The 24,499-nt window shown below is 42.6% G+C and overlaps 1 protein-coding gene across 1 annotated transcript in view; it reads left to right on the top strand.

Annotated features, from left to right (window-relative positions):
- Positions 1–22,890, top strand: part of LOC149445862 (vomeronasal type-2 receptor 26-like) — a 63,138-nt gene extending 40,248 nt beyond the window's left edge. The window contains exons 3-4 of the mRNA XM_089653327.1: positions 7,947–8,070; positions 21,988–22,890. Of these exons, the coding sequence (XP_089509453.1) occupies positions 7,947–8,070; positions 21,988–22,880 (1,017 nt within the window). The 3' untranslated portion in view covers positions 22,881–22,890. The remainder of the gene's footprint in view (positions 1–7,946; positions 8,071–21,987) is intronic.
- The last annotated feature ends 1,609 nt before the right edge of the window (positions 22,891–24,499 follow it).

The raw sequence follows: 24,499 nt of genomic DNA, 5'->3' as shown, positions 1-24,499 counted from the left end.
TACATGGAGATCATATCCCCCCTTATGTATTATACATGGACAGCATATCCCCCCTTATGTATTATACATGGAGATCATATCCCCCCTTATATATTATACATGGAGATCATATCCCCCTTTATGTATTATACATGGAGATCATACCCCCCCTTATGTATTATACATGGTGATCATATCCCCCTTATGTATTATACATGGAGATCATATCCCCCCTTATGTATTTATACATGGAGATCATATCCCCCCTTATGTATTATACAAGGAGATCATATCCCCCCTTATGTATTATACATGGAGATCATATCCCTACCTTATGTATTATACATGGACAGCATATCCCCCCTTATGTATTATACATGGAGATCACATCCCCCTTATGTATTATACATGGAGATCATATCCCCCCTTATGTATTATACATGGAGATCATATCCCCCCTTATGTATTTATACATGGAGATCATATCCCCCCTTATGTATTATACATGGAGATCATATCCCCCTTATGTATTATACATGGAGATCATATCCCCCTTATGTATTATACATGGTGATCATATCCCCCTTATGTATTATACATGGAGATCATATCCCCCCCCTTATGTATTATACATGGAGATCATATCCCCCTTATGTATTATACATGGAGATCATATCCCCCCTTATGTATTATACATGGAGATCATATCCCCCCCTTATGTATTATACATGGAGATCATATCCCCCCCTTATGTATTATACATGGACAGCATATCCCCCCTTATGTATTATACATGGAGATCATATCCCCCCTTATATATTATACATGGAGATCATATCCCCCCTTATGTATTATACATGGTGATCATATCCCCCCTTATGTATTATACATGGAGATCATATCCCCCTTATGTATTATACATGGAGATCATATCCCCCTTATGTATTATACATGGTGATCATATCCCCCCTTATGTATTATACATGGAGATCATATCCCCCCTTATGTATTATACATGGAGATCATATCCCCCCTTATGTATTATACATGGAGATCATATCCCCCCTTATGTATTATACATGGAGATCATATCCCCCCTTATGTATTATACATGGAGGTCATATCCCCCTTATGTATTATACATGGAGATCATATCCCCCTTATGTATTATACATGGAGATCATATCCCCCCTTATGTATTATATATGGAGATCATATCCCCCCCCATTATGTATTATACATGGAGATCATATCCCCCCTTATGTATTATACATGGAGATCATATCCCCCTTATGTATTATACGTGGTGATCATATCCCCCTTATGTATTATACATGGTGATCATATCCCCCCTTATGTATTATACATGGAGATCATATCCCCCCTTATGTATTATACAAGGAGATCATATCCCCCCTTATGTATTATACATGGAGATCATATCCCTACCTTATGTATTATACATGGACAGCATATCCCCCCTTATGTATTATACATGGAGATCACATCCCCCTTATGTATTATACATGGAGATCATATCCCCCCTTATGTATTATACATGGAGATCATATCCCCCCTTATGTATTTATACATGGAGATCATATCCCCCCTTATGTATTATACATGGAGATCATATCCCCCTTATGTATTATACATGGAGATCATATCCCCCTTATGTATTATACATGGTGATCATATCCCCCTTATGTATTATACATGGAGATCATATCCCCCCCCTTATGTATTATACATGGAGATCATATCCCCCCTTATGTATTATACATGGAGATCATATCCCCCCTTATGTATTATACATGGAGATCATATCCCCCCTTATGTATTTATACATGGAGATCATATCCCCCTTATGTATTATACATGGAGATCATATCCCCCCTTATGTATTTATACATGGAGATCATATCCCCCTTATGTATTATACATGGAGATCATATCCCCCCTTATGTATTATACATGGAGATCATATCCCCCCCTTATGTATTATACATGGAGATCATATCCCCCCCTTATGTATTATACATGGACAGCATATCCCCCCTTATGTATTATACATGGAGATCATATCCCCCCTTATATATTATACATGGAGATCATATCCCCCCTTATGTATTATACATGGTGATCATATCCCCCCTTATGTATTATACATGGAGATCATATCCCCCTTATGTATTATACATGGAGATCATATCCCCCTTATGTATTATACATGGTGATCATATCCCCCCTTATGTATTATACATGGAGATCATATCCCCCCTTATGTATTATACATGGAGATCATATCCCCCCTTATGTATTATACATGGAGATCATATCCCCCCTTATGTATTATACATGGAGATCATATCCCCCCTTATGTATTATACATGGAGGTCATATCCCCCTTATGTATTATACATGGAGATCATATCCCCCTTATGTATTATACATGGAGATCATATCCCCCCTTATGTATTATATATGGAGATCATATCCCCCCCCATTATGTATTATACATGGAGATCATATCCCCCCTTATGTATTATACATGGAGATCATATCCCCCTTATGTATTATACGTGGTGATCATATCCCCCTTATGTATTATACATGGTGATCATATCCCCCCTTATGTATTATACATGGAGATCATATCCCCCTTATGTATTATACATGAAGATCATATCCCCCCTTATGTATTATACATGGAGATCATATCCCCCCCTTATGTATTATACATGGTGACCATATCCCCCCTTATGTATTATACATGGAGATCATATCCCCCTTATGTATTATACATGGTGATCATATCCCCCCTTAATCTCCTCTTCTCAAGAGAGAAAAAATTCAGTTCTTCTGATCTTTCCTCATAGCTGAGCTCCTCTATGCCTCGTATCAGTTTGGTTGCCCTTCTCTGTACTTTCTCCAGTTCCCCAATGTTCTTTTTGTGAAGAGCAGTCTTGTGACTTCTATCAGTGTCCAGAAGAGCACTGGATAAAGCTTGTAGGAGGAGTTTTCCTTCTGCTCTAGGAGGATTCAAAACCCCTGACCCTCTGTATTGACAGTGCTGATTGGCCCTGTACAGTATGTATGGAAAGTGATTGATCACTGTGAAAGCCAATCAGAGGCTATCACAGCCATCAGATGATCGGGAACCAGGCTTTCCTGTTCCTGATCATTAGTGGAGACCCAAAACTCTTGCTGAGAGCCTTGTCTCTGTGCTAGGAGCGTGCTGTGCAGGACATTCCCAGCACAAAGACACGTATATATATATGCAGCCTCATGGAAGAAGACCTACGTCGGTGAGGCCGCACTTATGTGTACATTCAGCTGCAAGGGTTCATGTTCTTTTCATAAAGTAGAGAATCAGTAAGCCCAAGAACCCATCTGACCACCGCGGCGGCTGGGCATAGAGATGAGTAAAGGAAAGATGGTCTCCACCCATCTTCTGGTTCCAGCCTGATGTAAACAAAGCCATTTTTTAAAGCATTAGATCAATGCTTTTTTTATCCAATGATTTACTTTGTCGAGGTGAGATGTGGGGTCTTTTTGACCCCAGATTTCTCCATAAAGAGGACCTGCACTGCTTATTTCTATCACAAGGAATGTTATTGTTATCTTACCTGTAGTAGGAATAAAAGTAATACAATTAAAAACATAGTAAAAATACAAAAAGTAATAAAATACATTTTAAAAAATGTTAAGTGCCCCCGTCCCCCCCATGCTTGCACACAGTGGTGAACTTATATGTAGGGAACTCCTACATATGTAAATGGTGTTCAAACCACATACGTGAGATACCGCCATGAACGTGAGAGCGAGAGCAATAACTCCAGTACTTTATCTCCTCTGTAACTCTAAACTGGAGACCTGTAGACATTTTTAATACATCACCAATGGAGGTTTTTAAATACTGCAGTTTGGAGCCATTACACAATTTTAAAGCATGTTTGGTATTTATTTACTTAGCATAACATCATCTTTCATATTTTACAAAAAAAAAATGAGTTAAATATTGTGCTGTTTTTTTTTAACCAGTTCCTGCCCGGCCAATAGCACAGAGGCGGCCAGCAAAACACCTTGTCCCTCTGGGTGGACCCCATATGGCGTCCTTTCAGGCATGCGCAGTGTGCCTGCCCTCAGGGTCGCTCTGCGGCACAATTTTTCACCAGCCGTGTACCTCACACACGGCTGATGACAGATCTGTGTACCGGCCCCGTTTCCAACCATGTGACCTGCTGTGACCAATCACAGCAGGTCACATGACAGTTGTATACAATGGATGGCTTCCTATCATGCCATCCATTGTATACAAGTGTGTCTAGCTGTGAATGGTCATAGCGATCACATGCACAAGCTGGGCCAATCACAGCCCAGCTGTGTCATGTGTTTAGCCGTGGCCAAATCACAGCTAAGCACAAAAAAAAACCCCTGAATGAATCAATGTCATTCAGGTAAATGCTTGCTTATAGAAACGTAATTCTTTGCTATAAGCAAATTGTGTAAAAGAAAAAAAATAAAATACTGATCACTTCCCCACTGTAGTACAATGTTACTATGGTAACATTATACTGCTTTGGTCATAGTGAAATATGGAAAAAAAAAATCTTAAAAAAAGAGAAAAAAAATGTAATAAAAAATTAAAACTAATAAAAAAATGTAAACAATTATATATATATTTTTTTTTGTACTGTCACCAGTCAGTGTCCCTAAACACCGCCATGCCAGTTATATGATGACGCTGTATTGCACTGGTGACAGTATGTAAAAAAAAAAATAGTGTTAATTTAGCAAAAAATAAAAACCCCAGTGTTAATTAATTACCACCAAAAGAAAGCTCTAGTTGTGTGATGAAAATGATAAAATTTTAGTTTGGGTACAGTGTTGTATGACCGCGCAATTGTCAATCAAAGTGTGAGAGCGCTGAAACCTGAAAAATGGCCTGGGCAGGAAGGGGGTAAAAGTGCCGGTATGGAAGAGGTTAAATTCAATAAATGTATTTTTTCCCAAAAAATTGCTGGGCAAATACCGTGTGACATAAAAAAATACAGTGACCACTATTTTATTCTCTAGGACCTCTGCTACAAAAATATATACAATGTATATAATGTGTATAAGTAATTTTCTAACAAAAAAAATATTTTTACATACAGTATGTGAGGAAAATGTCAGAATTGGCCCAGCAAGGAAGTGGTTAATTCAATTTATAGCAGGAAACTTCACAAACAGCACGGAACATACATTGGAGTGAAATCTCTAGATCAGGTAGCATAGGGATCATCAGCAAACAAGACTATTTTCTGTTCCCTATTCCCTTTTTTATATCCAACATACCCAAATATGTTGTGACCACTTCTGGTCATGGTTCCCTCTCCCTAGCAAACATAAAGTAGAGAAGAGACGAGGACTGGATGACAAGCTATTGATGAGAGTGACAAAGTCGGCTTGTTTAGCAGCATGGAGGGAGGAATTGTATGTTAAGAAAGCAGATTTATATAGCGTGAATGCTTGCTGAGATTTGGTTTTATGCCACAATCACTCCAGTGCACGGCTATGTCTCTTAAGATTTCTGGTGTGGTCAGTCTGCCAAGGTTGTAATGGTCGGGGCCTAATACTTTGTGTAGTTAGAGGAGCAAGTGAGTCCAGTGTGGATGAAGGAGAACTGTTATAGACAGCAGTGGCCAGGTCAGGGCAGGACAGGGGAGAGATTCTGTCATAGAGTTGGTCAGTTGCAGAGTGGAAAGGAGCCGGGTTCAAGTTGTGAAGGATTCTGCGGGTAATTGTTTGCTGTTTGGAGGGATAGGTGTTTGAAGATGAGGACACTGTGAAGGTGATGAGATTGTGATCAGAGAGAGGAAAGGGGGTGTTTGTGAGGTTGTAGGGAGTACAAAGATGAGAGAAAACAAAGTCTAATGTATTCCCATCAGAGTGAGTGGAGGACTGTATACATTGTGCTAATGCAAAAGATGAGGTTAGGTTGAAGAGTTGGGATGTAGCCGAGTTGTTCACATTAATGGGGATGTTAAAATCTCCAAGAATGATAGTGGGTATTTCAGAGGAGAGAAAGTAGGGTAGCCAGGTAGAGAAATCATCAAGAAAGCGTAACCCCGGTCCAGGAGGCCAATAGATCACTGAAATCCTCAGAGAAATAGGAGAAAACAGCCAAATTCCCATCAGTGTGAGTGGAGGACTGTGTCCATTGTTTAAAGGCAAAAGATGAGGTTAGGTTGAAGAGTTGGGATGTAGCCGGGTTGTTCACATTAATGGGGATGTTAAAATCTGCAAGAATGATAGTGGGTATTTCAGAGGAGAGAAAGTAGGGTAGCCAGGTAGAGAAATCATCAAGAAAGCGTAACCCCGGTCCAGGAGGCCGATAGATCACTGCAATCCTCAGAGAAATAGGAGAAAACAGCCAAATTCAGTAAGTCTCGAAAGAAGAGAAAGAGAGGGAGGGTTAGGGAGGACTTGAAAGGTGCTCAGTGGGGATAGAAGCAAACCAACCCCACCACCTTTCCGACCAATGGGTCTGGGTGAGTGAGTCCAGAGAAGGCCTCCATGGGAAAGTTCTGCGGGTGAAGCAGAATCTGATGCTTGAAGCCAGGTTTCTGTAATTGCTAGTAGGTTAAGGGAGTGGGAAACAAAAAGGTCATGGACAGAGGTGAGCTTATTACAGACAGAGCGGGCATTCCAGAGTGCACATGAAAAAGGGAGGGTGGTTTTTATAAGCATGGGTATAGAGATTAAATTGAGCGGATTGTGGCTATTCCTGGAGTAAGGAGGGTGCCTGGTGTGGGGGTGGGATAGTGGAGGACCAGGGTTTGGGGAGATAGTGGAGGACCAGGGTTTGGGGAGATAGTGGAGGACCAGGGTCTGGGGAGATGTCCCCAGAAGTTAGGAGAAGGAGGAGGGTGAGGAAAGTAACATGGGAGTGGGATGTACACGAGTGCACATGCTTTCCTGTCCTGGTGTTTGGGTCAGCAGGTGAGTAAAGTATCAGCAGGAGGTGGTGAGAGCAGTAGTAGGGAGATGGTAGCAGTGAGGGTGAGATGTATAAGCTTTGGGGTGGAGCAGAGGGGTAAAGAAATGAAATTTATAGAGCAGAGGATAGTAATTTGAAAAGGAGGAGTAGAGGGGGCATATTAAAGGATACATGGAGTGGGAATCAGACTTGTAGGAGATGTTTCCCATGGTGTTTGCTTGCAGTCCATCCAGCGTGCAGTAGAGTTCTTTTTTGTATCTTCCCGCTTTGTTCAACTGCTGCTTCGCACTCCAGCAGAAAATGCAATCACGCAGGAAAAATGCCCCCCCCGTCTGTGACATCCCCATAAGCTGGTCTAAATTTATAGAGAGATGATCAAATGAGCAACTATTCTCCACCCCAATTACCAGACCAGCCACACAGACGCAGCTGTATGTCTAACTTTTTTTTCATCTAAGAGATAGGGGGTGTGGTAATTGCGACTGATTTAATGTGAGGCGGTTTAGGTGCACATTGTTCTTGCTTTCTTTCAAACAGTGTACTGTGGACAAAAAACAGTCCCAAGAACAGGTCAGGCCAAGAACAGATCTGGTCATTATCAAGTGTTGTGATTTTAGCACCCTTAACCTAAAGCCCTATCAGCATAAAACAAAATGCCAAAAATAAGAAAAGAAATGATGAAAACCCCTGAAACCAAAGTCATTTGTTTTAAAAGGGAAGCCTTGCACCAAAAAAAATTAGTTTAGAGGCCCTATCAGTATAAAATAGAAATCAATAAAAACCCCAAATGAATGAAAACCCCTAAAATATTGCCCCCTAAATGGCTCTCAAACCTAAATAATTTACCTTAAACCCATGGCAGAGGCAAAGCCAAACCTCGTTCCTATTTGTACCAAATAATTTGTATAACCTCATGAGATACGAAAAATATATACAAAATAATAATGATAATAATAATAACAATAATAATATCTGATTTCAGATTCCGGTATCTCGATGCTCAGATCCCTGTTTACCCGGCAGCCGAAAAAAGTTTGGATCTTCAATTCATATATGCTGCTATGAGTGCGTCCCGTGTCCGGAAGGAGAGATATCCAACATTTCAGGTACGGTTTGTATTTATTAGTAAGTTATTGTTGAACTTGGCAGTAGTTACCATTGTAATTAAAATGTATGTCAGGGAAAAACATATGAAGGACATCTCTGCAATGTGTGCACATTTCCTCATATTTTAACCGTTTCATTACCGTGCAATTTTACACCTTCCTGCCCAGGCCAGTTTTCAGGTTTCAGCGCTCTCACACTTTGAATGACAATTGCGCGGTCATACAACATTGTACCCAAACTAAAATTTTATCATTTTCTTCACACAACTAGAGCTTTCTTTTGGTGGTATTTATTCACCGCTGGGGTTTTTATTTTTTGCTAAATTAACAAAAAAAGACCAAAAATTTTGAAAATAAAACACATTTTTCTTTGTTTCTGTTATAAAAGTTTACAAATAAATAATTGTTCTTCATAAATTTAGGCCGAGATGTATTCTGCTACATGTCTTTGGTGAAAATAACCCAAATTAGGATGTATTTTTTAGTTTGTAGGAAAGTTATAGAGTTCGCAAACTATGGTATAGATCTGAATATTGATCAATCCTGAAGTACTGACAGCCAATCTAATTTCTTGAGGTCCAAGAATGTCAGAACAGTACAGATATCCCCCAAATGTCAGGACAGTACAGATATCCCCCAAATGTCAGGACAGTACAGATATCCCCCAAATGTCAGGACAGTACAGATATCCCCCAAATGTCAGAACAGTACAGATATCCCCAAATGTCAGGACGGTACAGATATCCCCCAAATGTCAGGACAGATATCCCCCCAAATGTCAGGACAGTACAGATATCCCCCAAATGTCAGGACAGAACAGATATCCCCCAAATGTCAGAACAGTACAGATATCCCCCAAATGTCAGGACAGTACAGATCCCCCCAAATGACCCTTTTTTGCAGAGTAGACAGTCCGACGTACTTCATAAGAGGCATGGCGAGTTTTTTGAAGTTGTATTTTTTGTCATAATTTTTCGGAAAATGAAAAACTTAAAAAAATTATTTTCACTTTTTTTTTTTACATACTGTCACCAGTGCAGTACAGCGTCATCATATAACTGGCATGGCGGTGAACAGGGACACTGACTGGTGACAGTATGAAAAAAAAAAAATATATATTTTTTTTTATTATTATATTTAATTTTTTATTACATTTTTTTTAATTTTTTTAAAGATTTTTTTTTTCATATTTTACTATGACCAAAGTAGTACAATGTTACCATAGTAACATTGTACTACTTTGGGGAAGTGATCAGTATTTTTTTTTTTTTTTTTTTTTTTTACACAATTTGCTTATAGCAAAGAATTACTTTGCTATAAGCAAGCATTTACCTGAATGAAATCGATTCATTCAGCTTTTCTTTTTTTTTTTTTTTTTTTTTTTGTGCTTAGCTGTAATTTGGTCACAGCTAATCACATGACATGTGCATGTGATTAGCTGTGACCATTCACAGCTAGGCACTAGTATACAATAAATGGCATCATGAATGAAGCCATCCATTGTATACAACTGTCATGTGACCTGCTGTGATTGGTCACAGCAGGTCACATGGTACCAGCAACGGGAGCCGGTACTCGGATCTGTCATCGGCCGTGTCCGAGGTGCACGGCCGGTGACAGATCGCACTGCTGCGCCGCTCTGCATTAGCGCAAACTGCGCATGTGCGGGAGCACGCCAAATGACGTGTACCTGGAACGGAGAGACACTTCTGAAGCCGCCAAACGGCCATTGGCCAGGCGGCTAATGGTTAATCTTGTAAAGACCCTGAAAGTACAGAAAGTTTCCTGTTGCTCCTGCCAGAAATGCACTCAACTCATAATTCCTGTTGTGGGCTGACAACGCACAGGAGTTTATGGACTGAAATCACAAGAAATGATCTCAGCCCTGCTCAGCTGTATTTTGCTATTACTACTGCTATTAAAAACTACTGAAACCCTCCACTTTACTCAAGTTTTCTGACAGCATGAAAGGGTATTTTTTGCTTGCTTTTTGTAAATTTTAGGGGTAAGCAGGTGACCTATGTAAGAAGCTTGGAATGCCTCATTAAGCTGAAGAAGAGACTTGTTCTTGATCCTCAGGAGACAGGGTGCTGGTGTCTCATCCAAAAATTGACAGGCATGTAAATAGAAATAATGCTGCTCTCCCAGCCTATTTAGTATGGCAATGAGAAGAAGCCTCAGCCTACGCTTCTCCACAAACCATGCCCTTGATGCATTTCAACCCACTCATCGGGGCTTAGTCACAGAAGTCATGACTAAGGACTATGACTAAGCCCCAATGGGCAAGGAGAAATGCACCAAGGAGCATAGTTTGTGGAGAAGCATAGGCTGAGGCTGTTCCTCATTTCCATATTATACGGGCTGACCGGAAGAGCGGAGATCTTTCTATTTACTAGGGATATGCAGGTACTGAACCTCTTGTTGGATGAACATTGGTAGCCCAGTAAGAGTATACCCTAGACTAGGCATCTACATTTCCCATCTTGGTGACTGGCTGGTGTTTTACCATGAAGGAAAATTCCTGTGTAGCCAAAAGTCAACCGTTCACCCAGGGGCGGGCTGACAACTCATGGGGCCCCCGGGCAATAGGGGATCACGGGGCCCCTGTGACCTTGCCCAGACTCAAAAAAGCCTATAAAATGGTACCAGGGGCCCCCTACTGACCCCGGGCCCTCGGGCAGTGCCCGAGTTTCCAAATGGTCAGTCCGCCCCTGCGTTCACCTGTCTATTTGTCTTTCTTCTGGGCCATCCATTTGAAAGTAGCATGGTCGGTTATTAAGTCAAAATGGCTCCCCAATAAATAATAACTTAGTGTGTCCAAAGCCCACTTTATCGCTGAAAATTCTTTTTCAATCACTGCATATTTTTTTGTGTTCATTAAGTTTTCTGTCGTCCAGGTACACCACAGGGTGTTCTTCCCCATCCTATAGCTGTGACAACACCACCCCCAGATCAACATCACATTCATCTGTCTGCACTACAACATTTCTGAAAAAAGTCTGGGAAGTACAGAACTGGCTGTGCACACGTACATAGTTACATAAATGCATAGGGTTGCATAAAGTAGTATGAGTGTGTATGTGCTGTATTTCTGCTGCTACCATTTCCCATATTCCTGTATATTGTGTTTACTACGATGCCCATCTAAACATTTCTTGAAATTATCGACGCTCCCAGCTGACACCACCAATTTTGGAAGAGAGTACCACAGCCATAAATAAAGATAAAATCCTCTTGCGCTGCCAAACCTAATATGATGAACTAAGAGTGGCTGCAAACACCAAATTGCGTTCCCACAACCAGGGGCGGACTGACAACTCATGGGGTCCCCGGGCAATAGGGGATCATGGGGCCCCTGTGTGCTTGTCCAAACTCAAAAAAGCCTATGAAAAAGGTACCAGGGGCATCTTATGGGGCCCCCTACTGACCCCAGGCCTTCGGCAGTGCCCGAGTTTCCAAATGGTCAGTCCGCCCCTGCCCACAACACTAAGAAATAAAGGAATAGATAAATAGTGCTGTGCTACTCGTTAAACCTGACCATAAAGCAAAAAGTAAACACCAGACAGAGCCCCTAACTAAAGTGATATAAGTGCATACCTAGAGAATAACAAACCAGAGGCGGACTGACCATTTGGAAACTCAGGCACTGCCCGAGGGCCCGGGGTCAGTAGGGGGCCCCATGAGATGCATAAAAGTTTTTTGGTACGTGGGTGCACTAGGACCCTGGTTGCCATTGTGCTACATGCTGGGGTCCAGTGCACTCCTTTGCCTTTAAGAGGGGTGGCTCCCTCAGGTCCACCTGCCCTTGATCTATCCATTAAATGCATGTGCCTCTACTATGGGGACTCATACATTTTTGATAGTTTTTTGGTACGTGGGTGCACTAGGACCCTGGTTGCCATTGTGCTACATGCTGGGGTCCAGTGCACTCCTTTGCCTTTAAGAGGGGTGGCTCCCTCAGGTCCACCTGCCCTTGATCTATCCATTAAATGCATGTGCCTCTACTATGGGGACTCATAAATTTTAGAGTTAGGACCACAGATGATCAGGGTGCCGTGTCGTGGCTCTGTGGCTTACGTATGTATTTGCAAATGTGTGCTAACTAAACCCCTGTTATAAACGCATACTGTTAGACAGGTTAATTCGGTTGTTGGCAAGCTGGCTGGCAAGTTGTCCAAGAACATTGTTCTCTCCCCCTTTTTTTCACGGCCCCATGAGATGCCCCTGGTACCTTTTTCATAGGCTTTTTTGAGTTTGGGCAAGGACACAGGGGCCCCATGATCCCCTATTGCCCGGCAGCCCCATGAGTTGTCAGTCCGCCCCTGAACCAAACACAAGTGAATGAAAATATCCAAACAGTGTAGATGACCTGCTGGACAATTCCAAATTTGAACAAATCAATAAGTGAAACTTCAACATATGTGCAAATAGACAATCTGAGTGATATATGTCAAGGCATAAATAAACATAATAATAATAATGAGTCACCCAGTCACCACCTTCCTATCCCTAAGAAAGTCATGTAATTCATGATGTAACATGTAAGAAGGAAGTGTGGTGACATAATTTCTGCTTGGATGGTGGCTGCCGTAATGATTGCAGTAGGCTCCCTATATAGTTTACTTATCCACTCTCGCATTCTATCCCCTATCCCCAGCACTTTTAAGTTGTCCATCATAAAGCCCCAGTCCACTCTATCAAATGCCTTCTCTGCATCAATCGACAAGAGCACCACCGGGGCTTTCCCTTTTCTACTTTTCTGAATAAGCATCAGGGTTCTCAAGCCGTTATCTCTACCTTCTCTCCCCGGTACAAAGCCCACCTGGTCTCCATGAATCCAATCAGGCATCAGATCCCTCAGCCTGTTTGCTAACACCTTTGCATACAGTTTAGTATCTGTGTTCAATAATGAGATAGGTCTATAGCTGGAGCACTGAGATGGATCTTTTCCCTCTTTGTGAATAAGTACTACATGGGCCTGTAGGGATTCTCTCCTCACTTCCATCCCACCTCCCAGAGCATTCATATATTTCTCCAGCTTGGGTAATAGTACTTCACTAAATTTCTTATAGTACTTAACTGTATAGCCATCCGGGCCTGGGCTTTTTCCCCCCCCCCTGTGCTTCTTAATGCTATTTTGATTTCTTCCTGGGAAATTTCTGCGTCTAGGGAGTTCAACTGTGCTTCGCTTAGTTTTGGTAATCCCGCATTTTTTAAGTATATCATCTTTTTTTCATTAATTCCCTCTTGAGCTTCTTTTAGCGAGCCTTGGGGACTAATATTATATAACTTTTTGTAATACTCCGTAAACACTTTAATAATCTCTTTATTTGAGTGGACCAACTCCCCCTTTGGACTTTTTATCTTTTCTATATAGTTCCTATTTTTCTTTTTATTCAAAGCTCTCATTAGATATCTTCCTGGTCTGTCTCCCCATCTATATCTCTCGTTCAGAACCCTGTTGTATACTCTTCTTTTCTCCTCATCCATCAATCTCTCTAGCTCATCTTTTTTATCCAATAACTTCTGTCTCGTATCTTTTGTTATTTTCTTCTTATGGATCTGCTCCAAGTCCAATATTTCTTTTAAAAGCCTACTGACCCTCTCTCTTCTTTCTTTTTTCTTCCTTGCTCCTGCCGCTATCAAGATTCCTCTTATGAATACCTTATGGCTTTCCCAGACTGTAGCTATCGATACTTCCCCCGTTTCGTTCTCCTTAAAGTATACCTTAATCTCTTTCTCGATTTTCTGAACTAAATCCTCATCCAGAAGAAGAACCTCATTTAACCTCCACCCTAATCCTCCCGTCCACCTTCTTCCCCATCCCATTTTCATTACGACCGGAGCATGATCCGAGAACGTCCTTGCCTCTATGTCAATTTTTACCAGATGATCTATAAGTTGATGGTCTATTAAGATGTAATCTAATCTCGAGTATATCTCATGTGCATTAGAGAAGAAGGTATAGTCTCTGTCTTTCATATGCATTATTCTCCAGGTGTCCACTAGTTGGTATTCATGCATCACGTTTTTCAAGGCTCTCAGAGACCTACCCCCCTCTCTTTGCACGGAAGAGGTATTATCTTTTTGTGGGTCCATACAGAAATTTAGGTCTCCAGCTACTATCAAGCGCCCTTTTTTAAATTCCATTAATTTTTTCAACAGACCCTTCATATACAGTTGTGACCAAAATTATTCAACCCCCACTGAAATTGAGTGTTTTGGCCAGTTTGACATTGCTTTTGATCATTCAGTCATCTTGCTTACATTTACATTAAAGAGGCACTTGTAGGTCAGACAAATATAACATAACAGTTATAATGAAATAACCACAAATGTCTTTTCTGTGCTCACAGCATTATCAGTTTTATTCAACCCCCAAGTGACATTCAATCTTAGTACTTAGTACAGCATCCTTTTACAGTTATAACAGCTTTTAAACGTGAAGCATAGCTTGACACAAGTGTCTTGCAGCGATCTACGGGTATCTTCGCCCATTCTTCATGGGCAAAGGCCTCCAGTTCAGTCACATTCTTAGGCTTGCGCACTGCAACTGCTTTCTTTAAGTCCCACCAGAGGTTCTCAATCGGATTTAAGTCTGGTGACTGCGATGGCCACTCCAAAATGTTCCAGCCTTTCCTCTGCAACCATGCTCTAGTGGACTTGGAGGTATGCTTGGGATCATTGTCCTGTTGAAAGGTCCAACGTCTCCCAAGCCTCAGGTGTGTGACGGACTGCATCACGTTTCCATCCAATATCTCCTGGTACTGAAGAGAATTCATGGTACCTTGCACACGCTGAAGCTTCCCTGTACCTGCAGAAGCAAAACAGCCCCAAAGCATGATTGACCCTCCACCATGCTTCACAGTAGGCAAGGTGTTCTTTTCATCAAAGGCCTTGTTCTTCCTCCTCCAAACATAGCGTTGATCCATGGGCCCAAACAGTTCTAATTTTGTTTCATCAGTCCACAGAACACTATCCCACAACTTTTGTGGTTTGTCCACATGGCTTTTGGCATACTCTTCTTATTCTTTGGAGACAGCAAGGGGGTACGCCTGGGAGTTCTGGCACGGAGGCCTTCATTACGCAGTGTGCGTCTTATTGTCTGGGCTGAAACTTCTGTACCCACATCTGACAAATCTTTTCTCAGTTCCTCAGCAGTCACACGGGGACTTCTCTCCACTCTACGCTTCAGGTAGCGCACAGCAGTCGAAGTCAGCATCTTCTTTCTGCCACGACCAGGTAGCGTTTCAACAGTGCCCTTTGCCTTGAATTTGCGAATGATGCTTCCTAAGGTGTCTCTTGGTATGTTTAACATCTTTGCAATCTTCTTATAGCCATTGCCCTTCCTGTGAAGAGAAATCACCTCTTCTCTTGTCTTCCTGGACCATTCTCTTGCCTTCACCATGTTTGTAACCACACCAGTAAATGTCTAGAAGGAGCTGAGTATCACAGTCATTTTAAAGCTGCCTAATTGGTGCTTATTATGCTTGATTGCTGCTCGGTGACATCCACAGGTGTTTTCAATACCTGATGGAAAGCACCTGTATGAACCTCTGTTCTTCAGAGTGGTAGTCTTTAAGGGGTTGAATAATTGTGGCAATGAAGAAACCACATAAGAACCATTTACTACTGTATTACATAAACAATTGATGTCATTTTAGTTGCATTTGGGTAGTTACAACGTCCTTGTAGGATTTGATTCTGAATACAATTCCAAATGTACACTATAGTCCCTAAACCCCTTTACAGCATTGGGGGTTGAATAATTTTGGTCACAACTGTACATCTCCGGGTTTTTATTAGGGCAGTATATATTGGCTAAAGTACAGTCAATCCCCTGAAGTCTACCTTTTAAAAATAAAAACCTCCCCTCCGGGTCGGTTCTTCTATCCTCCAGCTCAAATCTCATATTCTTTGCCAAGCCTATTGCAACCCCTTTTGCTCTTTTAATTGGAGAATCTGCATAGTACCATGTTGGGTAGTGTTTGGATTTAAGTTTCACGTTTGCCTCTATCTCAAAGTGCATCTCCTGTAAAAATACCACTGACGTAGCCCTATGATGTAACTCATTAAACATCCTAAATCTCTTCCCTGGACAACTCAGCCCGTTCACATTATAGGTTATAAACTGTATTTCTTCCATCATTCCCAATTAACTCCAACTCTCTTCCAGATTGCCTCTTCCTCTTTATCCCTTCTGTCATGCAGAGTATTGACCCAATACCTCCTCCCCTGCCTCCCTCCCACCCAACTCCTATCCCCTCCCCCCTCCCTCCCACTCTCCCCCCCTCCCACCATCCCCCCCTCTCCCCCCCCCTCCATCCCCTCCCCCCCAACCTCACCACCATCCCCCCCCCCCTTCCCCCTCTTTTTAGGCCTTCACTTTGCCTATTCATCATTTGTGGAACTAACATCCACCTTTGATTTGGTCCTTAGGGCTACACTCCTCCCATGGCTAGCCTCCCCTCCGTCCAGATCTCCCCATTGACCCCTTTCTACTTGTATTTCTTAACAAGAAGGGGGAAAGTTATAGCAAAACTAGAGGAGTGAAGGAGAAAACAATAGGCAGATTAGGGACACGGAGGGGCAGAGAGAGGAAAAAAAAAAAAAACCCTCTCTCCCCTCCACTCCCCCCTCCGCCCTACCTCCCCCCCTCCACCAGTCTCCACTCATCCCCTCTCCATAGTCCAATTCCCCCATGTTCTTCTTTCCATTCATTAATTTCAATTCTCTGCATTTCCAGTCTATCACAAAAGTTTCTCAAGTCCTCTGGGAACCTCAAATGGGCTGTTGTTCCGTTTTTCCATCCTATTAAACACTCCGGTACCCCCCATCTATATTGCACCTTCTGTTCTCTCATCTGCTCCAGCAAAGGCCTCAGAGCTCTCCGGATGGTGGCTGCCATCTTGGTACACCTGTTCCTATGTATTTTATTACCATTGCTTGTATTGGTCTGCTGGCCTGATATTAAAAGCTGAGTATTCTATACCTGGTTTTTATACATTAAACATGGACATATTACACTGAGATGTCCTTTGATGTTTTTTTTTGAACATGGATTTCTGAAGAGGAATTGGAGAAGGAGCCAGTAAAGTACGCTTACAGAGGAGAGGTGGTTGGATTTTGGGTTGATATTAAAGTGCATTTTTGCATGTAGTTGCCCACCCCTCTATTTTATTTTTTCATACAGAGAGCTCTCTTCAGAACTTTAACCTCCCTGGCGGTATGATTATTTCAGATTTTTGGTGCTGAAAGCGGTACCATTTTTTTTGCATGGAAATATGTATTTTTTTTATTGTAGGCTGTAATTTTTAGGAAAAACTCACTGAAATCTGTCCGAACAAGAGTCTAGTAAGCATCCCGGGTATGATAAAATTTGAAACACAAAATCATAAATTATAATTTAATAAATAATCATAAAAATAATATAAAAATAATAAAAAATTTAATTCAATAATATAATCAAACCAAAAACACTGAACACTGAAATGTGAAATAGAGCGCCAAGTTCGCACATTGCTGAGCTCAGTCGCAAAATCGTTTTCAGTGTCTGATGACAAATTTCCCCCACGAATCATTATCACTCAATTCTGCAAGTGGTTCTGATTTACTATCGCTGTTCTCTAGCTGATCTAAACCGCTTTTGACCTAAAGGGACACTTTTTGGACGCCGTGGACATTTCTCAGTTTCCAGGCAGAAAGAACAGACAAAATGCAGGCAGGGCGCAGGACAAAGCACTAGGGACAATATGTATGTGAAATTGGTTGAGACAGCAATGTTTTACTATGTAAAATGTAAAAAAAAAAAAAAAAATGACATTTTTTAAAATTTTTAAATTTCCCGCCGCCGCCGGCGGCGGCGCCCGTACGTCCCAACGTCACAGGGACAGGACACAGAAGCCGGATGCCGGCATCGGCCAGAGGAGATGGCCGGGGACGCTGCAGGGGACACATCGCGGTAGCGCAGGGTAAGGTAAGTGAAGAACACTTGCCGGAGCAGTGCCGCAGGGTAAGCCCGAGTGTAGCTCGGGGTTACCGCTTTTGGTACTGAAATGTTACCCCGAGCTACACTCGGGAATACCGCCAGGGAGGTTAAAAGATTATTCTTCTTCTAGGGCCATTTTACCATTGCTGAATTTTCCCCTATTAAATGGTCAGTCAGCAAGACAGCCGGAGTTTCAAATTTCAAGATAAACCTCTTATAGTATCCGGTTATGCAAAGAAAAGCTCTGACCTTTTTCTTGTTTGTGGGACGTGGCCAGGGGTGGACTGACCATTTGGAAACTCGGGCACTGCCCGAGGGCCCGGGGTCAGTAGGGGGCCCCGTGAGATGCCTCTGGTACCTTTTTCATAGGCTTTTTTGAGTTTGGGCAAGGACACAGGGGCCCCATAATCCTCTATTGCCCGGGGGGCCCCATGAGTTGTCAGTTCGCCCCTGGACATGGTAAACATTGAATGGCTTCTGTTTTGTTCAAGTGAGATTTTATGACCTCCAACCAATAGTATAACACAAGTACTTGGCTCCCTCTAAACAAACTGCACACTTTTTTGGGACTGTAAAACCTGCTTTAAAGAGAACCTACAATACCACTTGGACATGGGGCAAGTGAGACTCTCAGTCAGTGCTATGTAGTATCGCTATGTTTTCCAGATACGGGAATGTATACTACTGGTGGGGTCTTAGAGTTCTATCCATGAATCTCTGAAATGTCACAGTAGAATTTTGTACCCCAAAAGGCAACTTTTTGGACTGAAATGATCCTTTGGGGTTACAAATGCAGTATTTTTTGGTACTTTGAGTGAAGAGGATTTATCAATATTTATTTGTTACGTTCAGCCCAGGGGCGGACTGACCATTTGGAAACTCGGGCACTGCCCGAGGGCCGGGGTCAGTAGGGGGCCTCATGAGATGCCCCTGGTACCTTTTTCATAGGCTTTTTTGAGTTTGGGCAAGGACACAGGGGCCCCATGATCCCCTATTGCCCGGGGGCCCCATGAGTTGTCAGTCGGCCCCTGGTTCAGTCTTGTCAGGTAACAGGCTTCCCTGAGTTTGTCTATGAAGCTCATCCAGCCAGAACATGGGATAAGTATGAGATTTCATCACTGAATTAAGATTCCCAAAGTCACGACAATTCCTCCATCATCTAGCTTTGGGGCTTATGCCTGATTCACATTAGTGGGGGCAGTATGGCTCGAGTTTGCTTGGATGCGGCAGCCCATTCATTTCAATGGGCTGCTGTGCTGCATGTCCCATACAAAAGATGTGCATGCACCTTTTTAAAAACGCAGATGCAGGGAAACCGCTTGGTCTTTTTGACCATACGGTTTCCCTGCGTTTCCCGTACCCATGATCAGCAAGGATTGACATACAAATCCCAAATCAATAGTACAAGTAAAGTATTTGCAGTGCCAATCAAGTAAAGAGCATTACATAAAACTGTTGCATACTGTATATCATACAAAAAAGTGAAAAAATGAAATCTACTTAAACAATTTATAAATACTCCTGTGTAAATAGGTCCATATACAGTATGTGCGAAAGAAAGTTCATCTACCATCCAATCCAAACTGGTACTAGATTCTCCAGTGCATAGACATGCACCACCCTCCCCTATTGTGCACACTCACAAGACGCAAATGCTACAAATGACATACTAAATACAGCATGTCTTTCCAGATTAGGATCATCACAAATGCAGACCACGTCAGCTCATAGTCATCTCCAGGGGCGGACTGACCATTTGGAAACTCAGGCACTGCCCGAGGGCCCGGGTCAGTAGGGGGCCTCATGAGACGCCCCTGGTACCTTTTTCATAGGCTTTTTTGAGTTTGGGCAAGGACACAGGGGCCCCATGATCCTCTATTGCCCGGGGGCCCCATGAGTTGTCAGTCCGCCCCTGGTTGTCTCCCTCTCCCACTGATGAGTGTTAGTATGGGCTGCAGCAAATAGAGCTCACAAAGGAGAACATAGAATATAGTAATAGTGTAGAGTTTTATTAATTAAAACTGTTAAAATACCAACACTCTTCCATGTGACAAGTAAAGTAAAAAACAAATCCTCTTGCAGTTACTTCTAAGGCCGCTGCCAAGAAAATCGTGCAGTGATGTGATGTCAGTACATAGACTCTGGTCTGGTTCGTTTCATCTAATAGGACATATTCAGGGCCATTATCCATCAATCATAATGAATCTAAAATTTAAATATTCTGTATTTAGGTAATTTCTTATACACTGCTCCAAAAAATGAAAGAAACACCTTGAAAACCCATCAGATCTCAATTGGGAAAAATCTCCTGCTGAATATCTATACTGATATGGACGGGGTAATGTGTTAAGAATGTAAGGATGCCCCATCATTTGATGGACATGACGATGATCACCCTACAGAGGACTGAATTAAAAAAAATCAAAGTGAAAAAATGATGCAGCAGGCGAGTCCATTTTGCTGAAATGTCATTGCAGCCACTCAGAATGGTCCTCAGTAGTTTGTATGGCCCCCACGTGCTTGTCTGCATGCCTGACAACGTCGGGGGAGGCTTCTAATGAGATGATGAATGGTGTCCTAGGGGATTTCCTCCCATTTCTGGACCAGGACATCACTGAGCTCCTGGACAGTCTGAGGTGCAATTTGGCGGCGTCGGATGGACCAAAACATGAGATCCCAGAGGGGTTCTATTGGATTTAGGTCAGGCGAGCATGGGGGCATTCAGTGGAATCAATTCCTTCATCCTCCAGGAACTGCCTGCATACTCTCGCCATATGAGGCCAGGCATTGTCCTGCACCAGGAGGAACTCAGGACCCACTGCACCAGCGTAGGGTCTGACAATGCATTCAAGGATTTCATCCCCATACCTAATGGCAGTCGGGGTTCCATTGTCTAGCCTGTAGAGGTCTGTGCGTCCCTCCATGGATATGCCTCCCCAGACCATCACTGACCCACCACCAAAACGGTCATGCTGAACCATGTTACAGGCAGCAGATCGTTCTCCATGGCTTCTCCAGACCCTTTCACATCTGTCACATGTGCTCAGGGTGAACCTGCTCTCATCTGTGAAAAGCACAGGGTGCCAGTGGCAGACCGGCCAATTCTGATGTCCAATGGCAAAAGCCAATCCAGCTCTGTGGTGTCGGGCAGTGAGCACAGGGCCCACTAGAGGATGCTGGGCCCTCAGGTTACCCTCATGAAGTTTGTTTCTGATTGTTTGGTCAGAAACTTTCACACCAGTGGCCTGCTGGATGTAATTTTTTAGAGCTCTTGCAGTGTTCATCCTTGCACAAAGGATCAGATACCTGCCCTGATCATTGGTTAAGGACCTTCTACAGCCCTGTTTAGCTCTCCTAGAGTAACTGCCAGTCTCTTGGAATCACCTCCATGCTCTTGAGACTGTGCTGGGAGACACAGCAAAATGTCCGGCAATGGCATGTATTGATGTGCCATCCTGAAGGAGTTGGACTGCCTGTTCAACCTTTGTAGGGTCCAGGTATGGCCTCATGCTATCAGTAGTGACACTGACCCTAGCCAAATGCAAAACTAGTGAAAAACAGTCAGAAAAGATGAGTACAGAAAAAATATCAGTGGCCTCCTCCTGTAAAACAATTCCTGTTTTGGGGGTTATCTCATTGTTTCCCATCTAGTGCACCTCTTGTTGATTTCATTAACATCAAAGCAGCTGAAATTGATTACAACCCCCTCTGCTACTTCACTGACCAGATCAATATCCCAGGAGTTTCATTGACTTGATGCTATACTCTGATTAAAAAGTGTTCCTTTAGTTTTTTTGAGCAGTGTATTTTCATTAACTCTACTACAATGATTGAAATCTGATTGCTAGTTGTGAGACAACAGAAGACAATTTGTTTTCTCAGAAACTCTGACCACAATGCTCATTGTATTTGTATTGTTCTTCCTGTAGACAGTGAAAACTGCATGAAATGTCCTGATGATGAATGGCCAAATGAGAAGAAGGATCGGTGTGTTCCAAGAGTGGTGGAATTTCTCTCCTACACTGATGACACCATTGTTACCGTATTTTTAGCCGTCTCCATCCTCTGTTGTCTTCTGACTGGTTTAATATTGGGGATATTTATACAATACCAGGACACTCCCATTGTTAAAGCTAATAACCGGAACCTGAGCTATCTTCTCCTGGTCTCCATCATGCTGAGCTTCCTCTGTGTCTTCTTGTTCCTCGGCCATCCAGTAGATGTAACCTGCATGCTGCGTGTCACCTCTTTTGGTGTCATCTTCTCAGTTGCTGTCTCTTCTCTACTTGCCAAAAGTATCATGGTGTGTATTGCTTTCAAAGCCACCAAACCTGGGAGTCCCTGGAGGAAATGGATGGGAGCCAAACTGCCCAATTGTATAATTTGTGTCTTCTCACTGGTCCAAGTCATAATCTGTGTCACTTGGTTGTCTATTTCTCCCCCCTTCCAGGATCAGGACACTCACTCTTATCAGGGGAAGATCATCATTCAGTGTAATGAGGGTTCAGTTATCGGCTTCTACTCTGTCCTGGGATATATGGGGCTTCTGGCAGCTGTGAGCTTCATTATCGCTTTTATAGCCAGGACATTACCGGACAGTTTTAATGAGGCCAAGTACATCACCTTCAGCATGCTGGTGTTCTGCAGTGTCTGGATTGCCATGATCCCGGCCTATCTGAGCACCAAAGGGAAATACACGGTGGCTGTGGAGGTTTTTGCTATAATGGCCTCAAGTTCTGGACTTCTTGGCTGTATATTTTTCCCAAAATGTTACATAATTCTGTTCAGACCTGACCTGAATACAAGAACAGTTATCCGCTAATATGTATGGAGCAACACTGGGCTACCTGTAGTTATAGCATTATCTCTGTTAATTTTTGCATTTTGCTAGAGTATTGAGAATGAATACTGTTAAATTTAAACATTTGACTGTAAACCTCAAACATGAAAAATGAACAAAGCACCTCTCTCTATAATGTATACTAGCCTGAATCCAAATCAATAAGTGTGATTCCTCTCTTATCCCTCTGCTATCTGGATGAGTCACTGAAAAGACTCTGAAGCAACCCAAAGATAATTCAGGATTTTTTGTTAAACCAGCAGGTTGAACGAAAAAACTGATCTGAATCCTCCTTCCACACATTCAATATGGATGGGGGAAATCACTCGTTCTGAGCTTTTGTGTTCTGACAGCTTGCAGACTTCCCTGGCATCAGAATACACTGATCAGTGCAGCCAGTTTCAAACGCTCATTGAGTGGCATTAATCTGACAGGCTGACATAGATTGATTTCTGTATAACTACTGTCCCCATAGATGGATCTAAGTTCATCCTGTCCCTGCTGAATCAGCTGAATCTGGATCCATGTATGCCTGGCTTAAGCTGATGCAACAGCCTTGAGGGATTTGGCTGCTCCCCTCCAGCAGGAGGTGACTCATAGCCTCAGCTCTGTATTTTGTTCTATAGCGTTGTGTATAGGGGGTCTGTCCTTCTCCTCTCCTAGCTATCAGGGAGCTCTATGCTCTAGCTCTGTAGTGTGTAATGGCAGATCTCTTCCCCCTGCCTGCTAGAGCTGAGCTTGATCTGTGTTGTTTTAGAATGATCAACAGGAGAAATGGCTACATACTGTATAAAAATGCTCATCTACTGTAGGAGGATTTGTTTAATCCCTGTGTATCACCTGAGGCCAGTCCCTTCATTGGGCATATTTAAGGGTTTACAACCATTTTCATACTTACTTCTCCAGTAGATGATGAGTAGATACTTGGGTTTGTTGGAAATCTTGTCCCCTGCTAGGTGTAGTGGTTCCTCTCACCAAACATTACATCACTACAGAACAATACACTGATACCAATGCTGGGGCACTTTTCTTCCCACTGATACCAATGATGGGGCACTATCCTTCCCACTGACACCAATGATGGGGCACTATTCCTCCCACTGACACCAATAATGGAGCACTATTCCTCCCACTGATACCAACAATGAGGCACTATTCCTACCAGTAATACCAATGATGGGGCACTATTCCTACCAGTAATACCAATGATGGGGCACTATTCCTCCCACTGACACCAATGATGGGGCACTATTCCTCCCAGTGACACCAATGATGGAGCACTATTCCTCCCACTGATCCCAATAATGGGGCACTATTCCTCCCACTGACACCAACAATGAGGCACTATTCCTACCAGTAATACCAATGATGGGACACTATTCCTCCCACTGACACCAGTGATGGAGTATTATTCCTCTCTCCAATACTAATAATGGGGCATTGTTTACTCGCACTAACACTATGACATTTTCTATTCCCGCTCACCACAGTCTGGCCCCCCTAAAGTTTGAAGGATAGTGAACTGGCCCTTTGTTATACAGTTTGGAAACTGCTGATCTACACATTTCTCAATAAGCTCACTAAAAGCACAAAAGAATACT

Source organism: Staurois parvus, unplaced genomic scaffold (assembly GCF_062004578.1).
Source record: "Staurois parvus isolate SC_StPar_1 unplaced genomic scaffold, SC_StPar_1.0 ptg000706l, whole genome shotgun sequence".
NCBI lineage: Eukaryota > Metazoa > Chordata > Amphibia > Anura > Ranidae > Staurois > Staurois parvus.
Note: the sequence above shows the minus strand (reverse complement) of the source record. Positions and strands in the feature narration are given on the sequence as shown.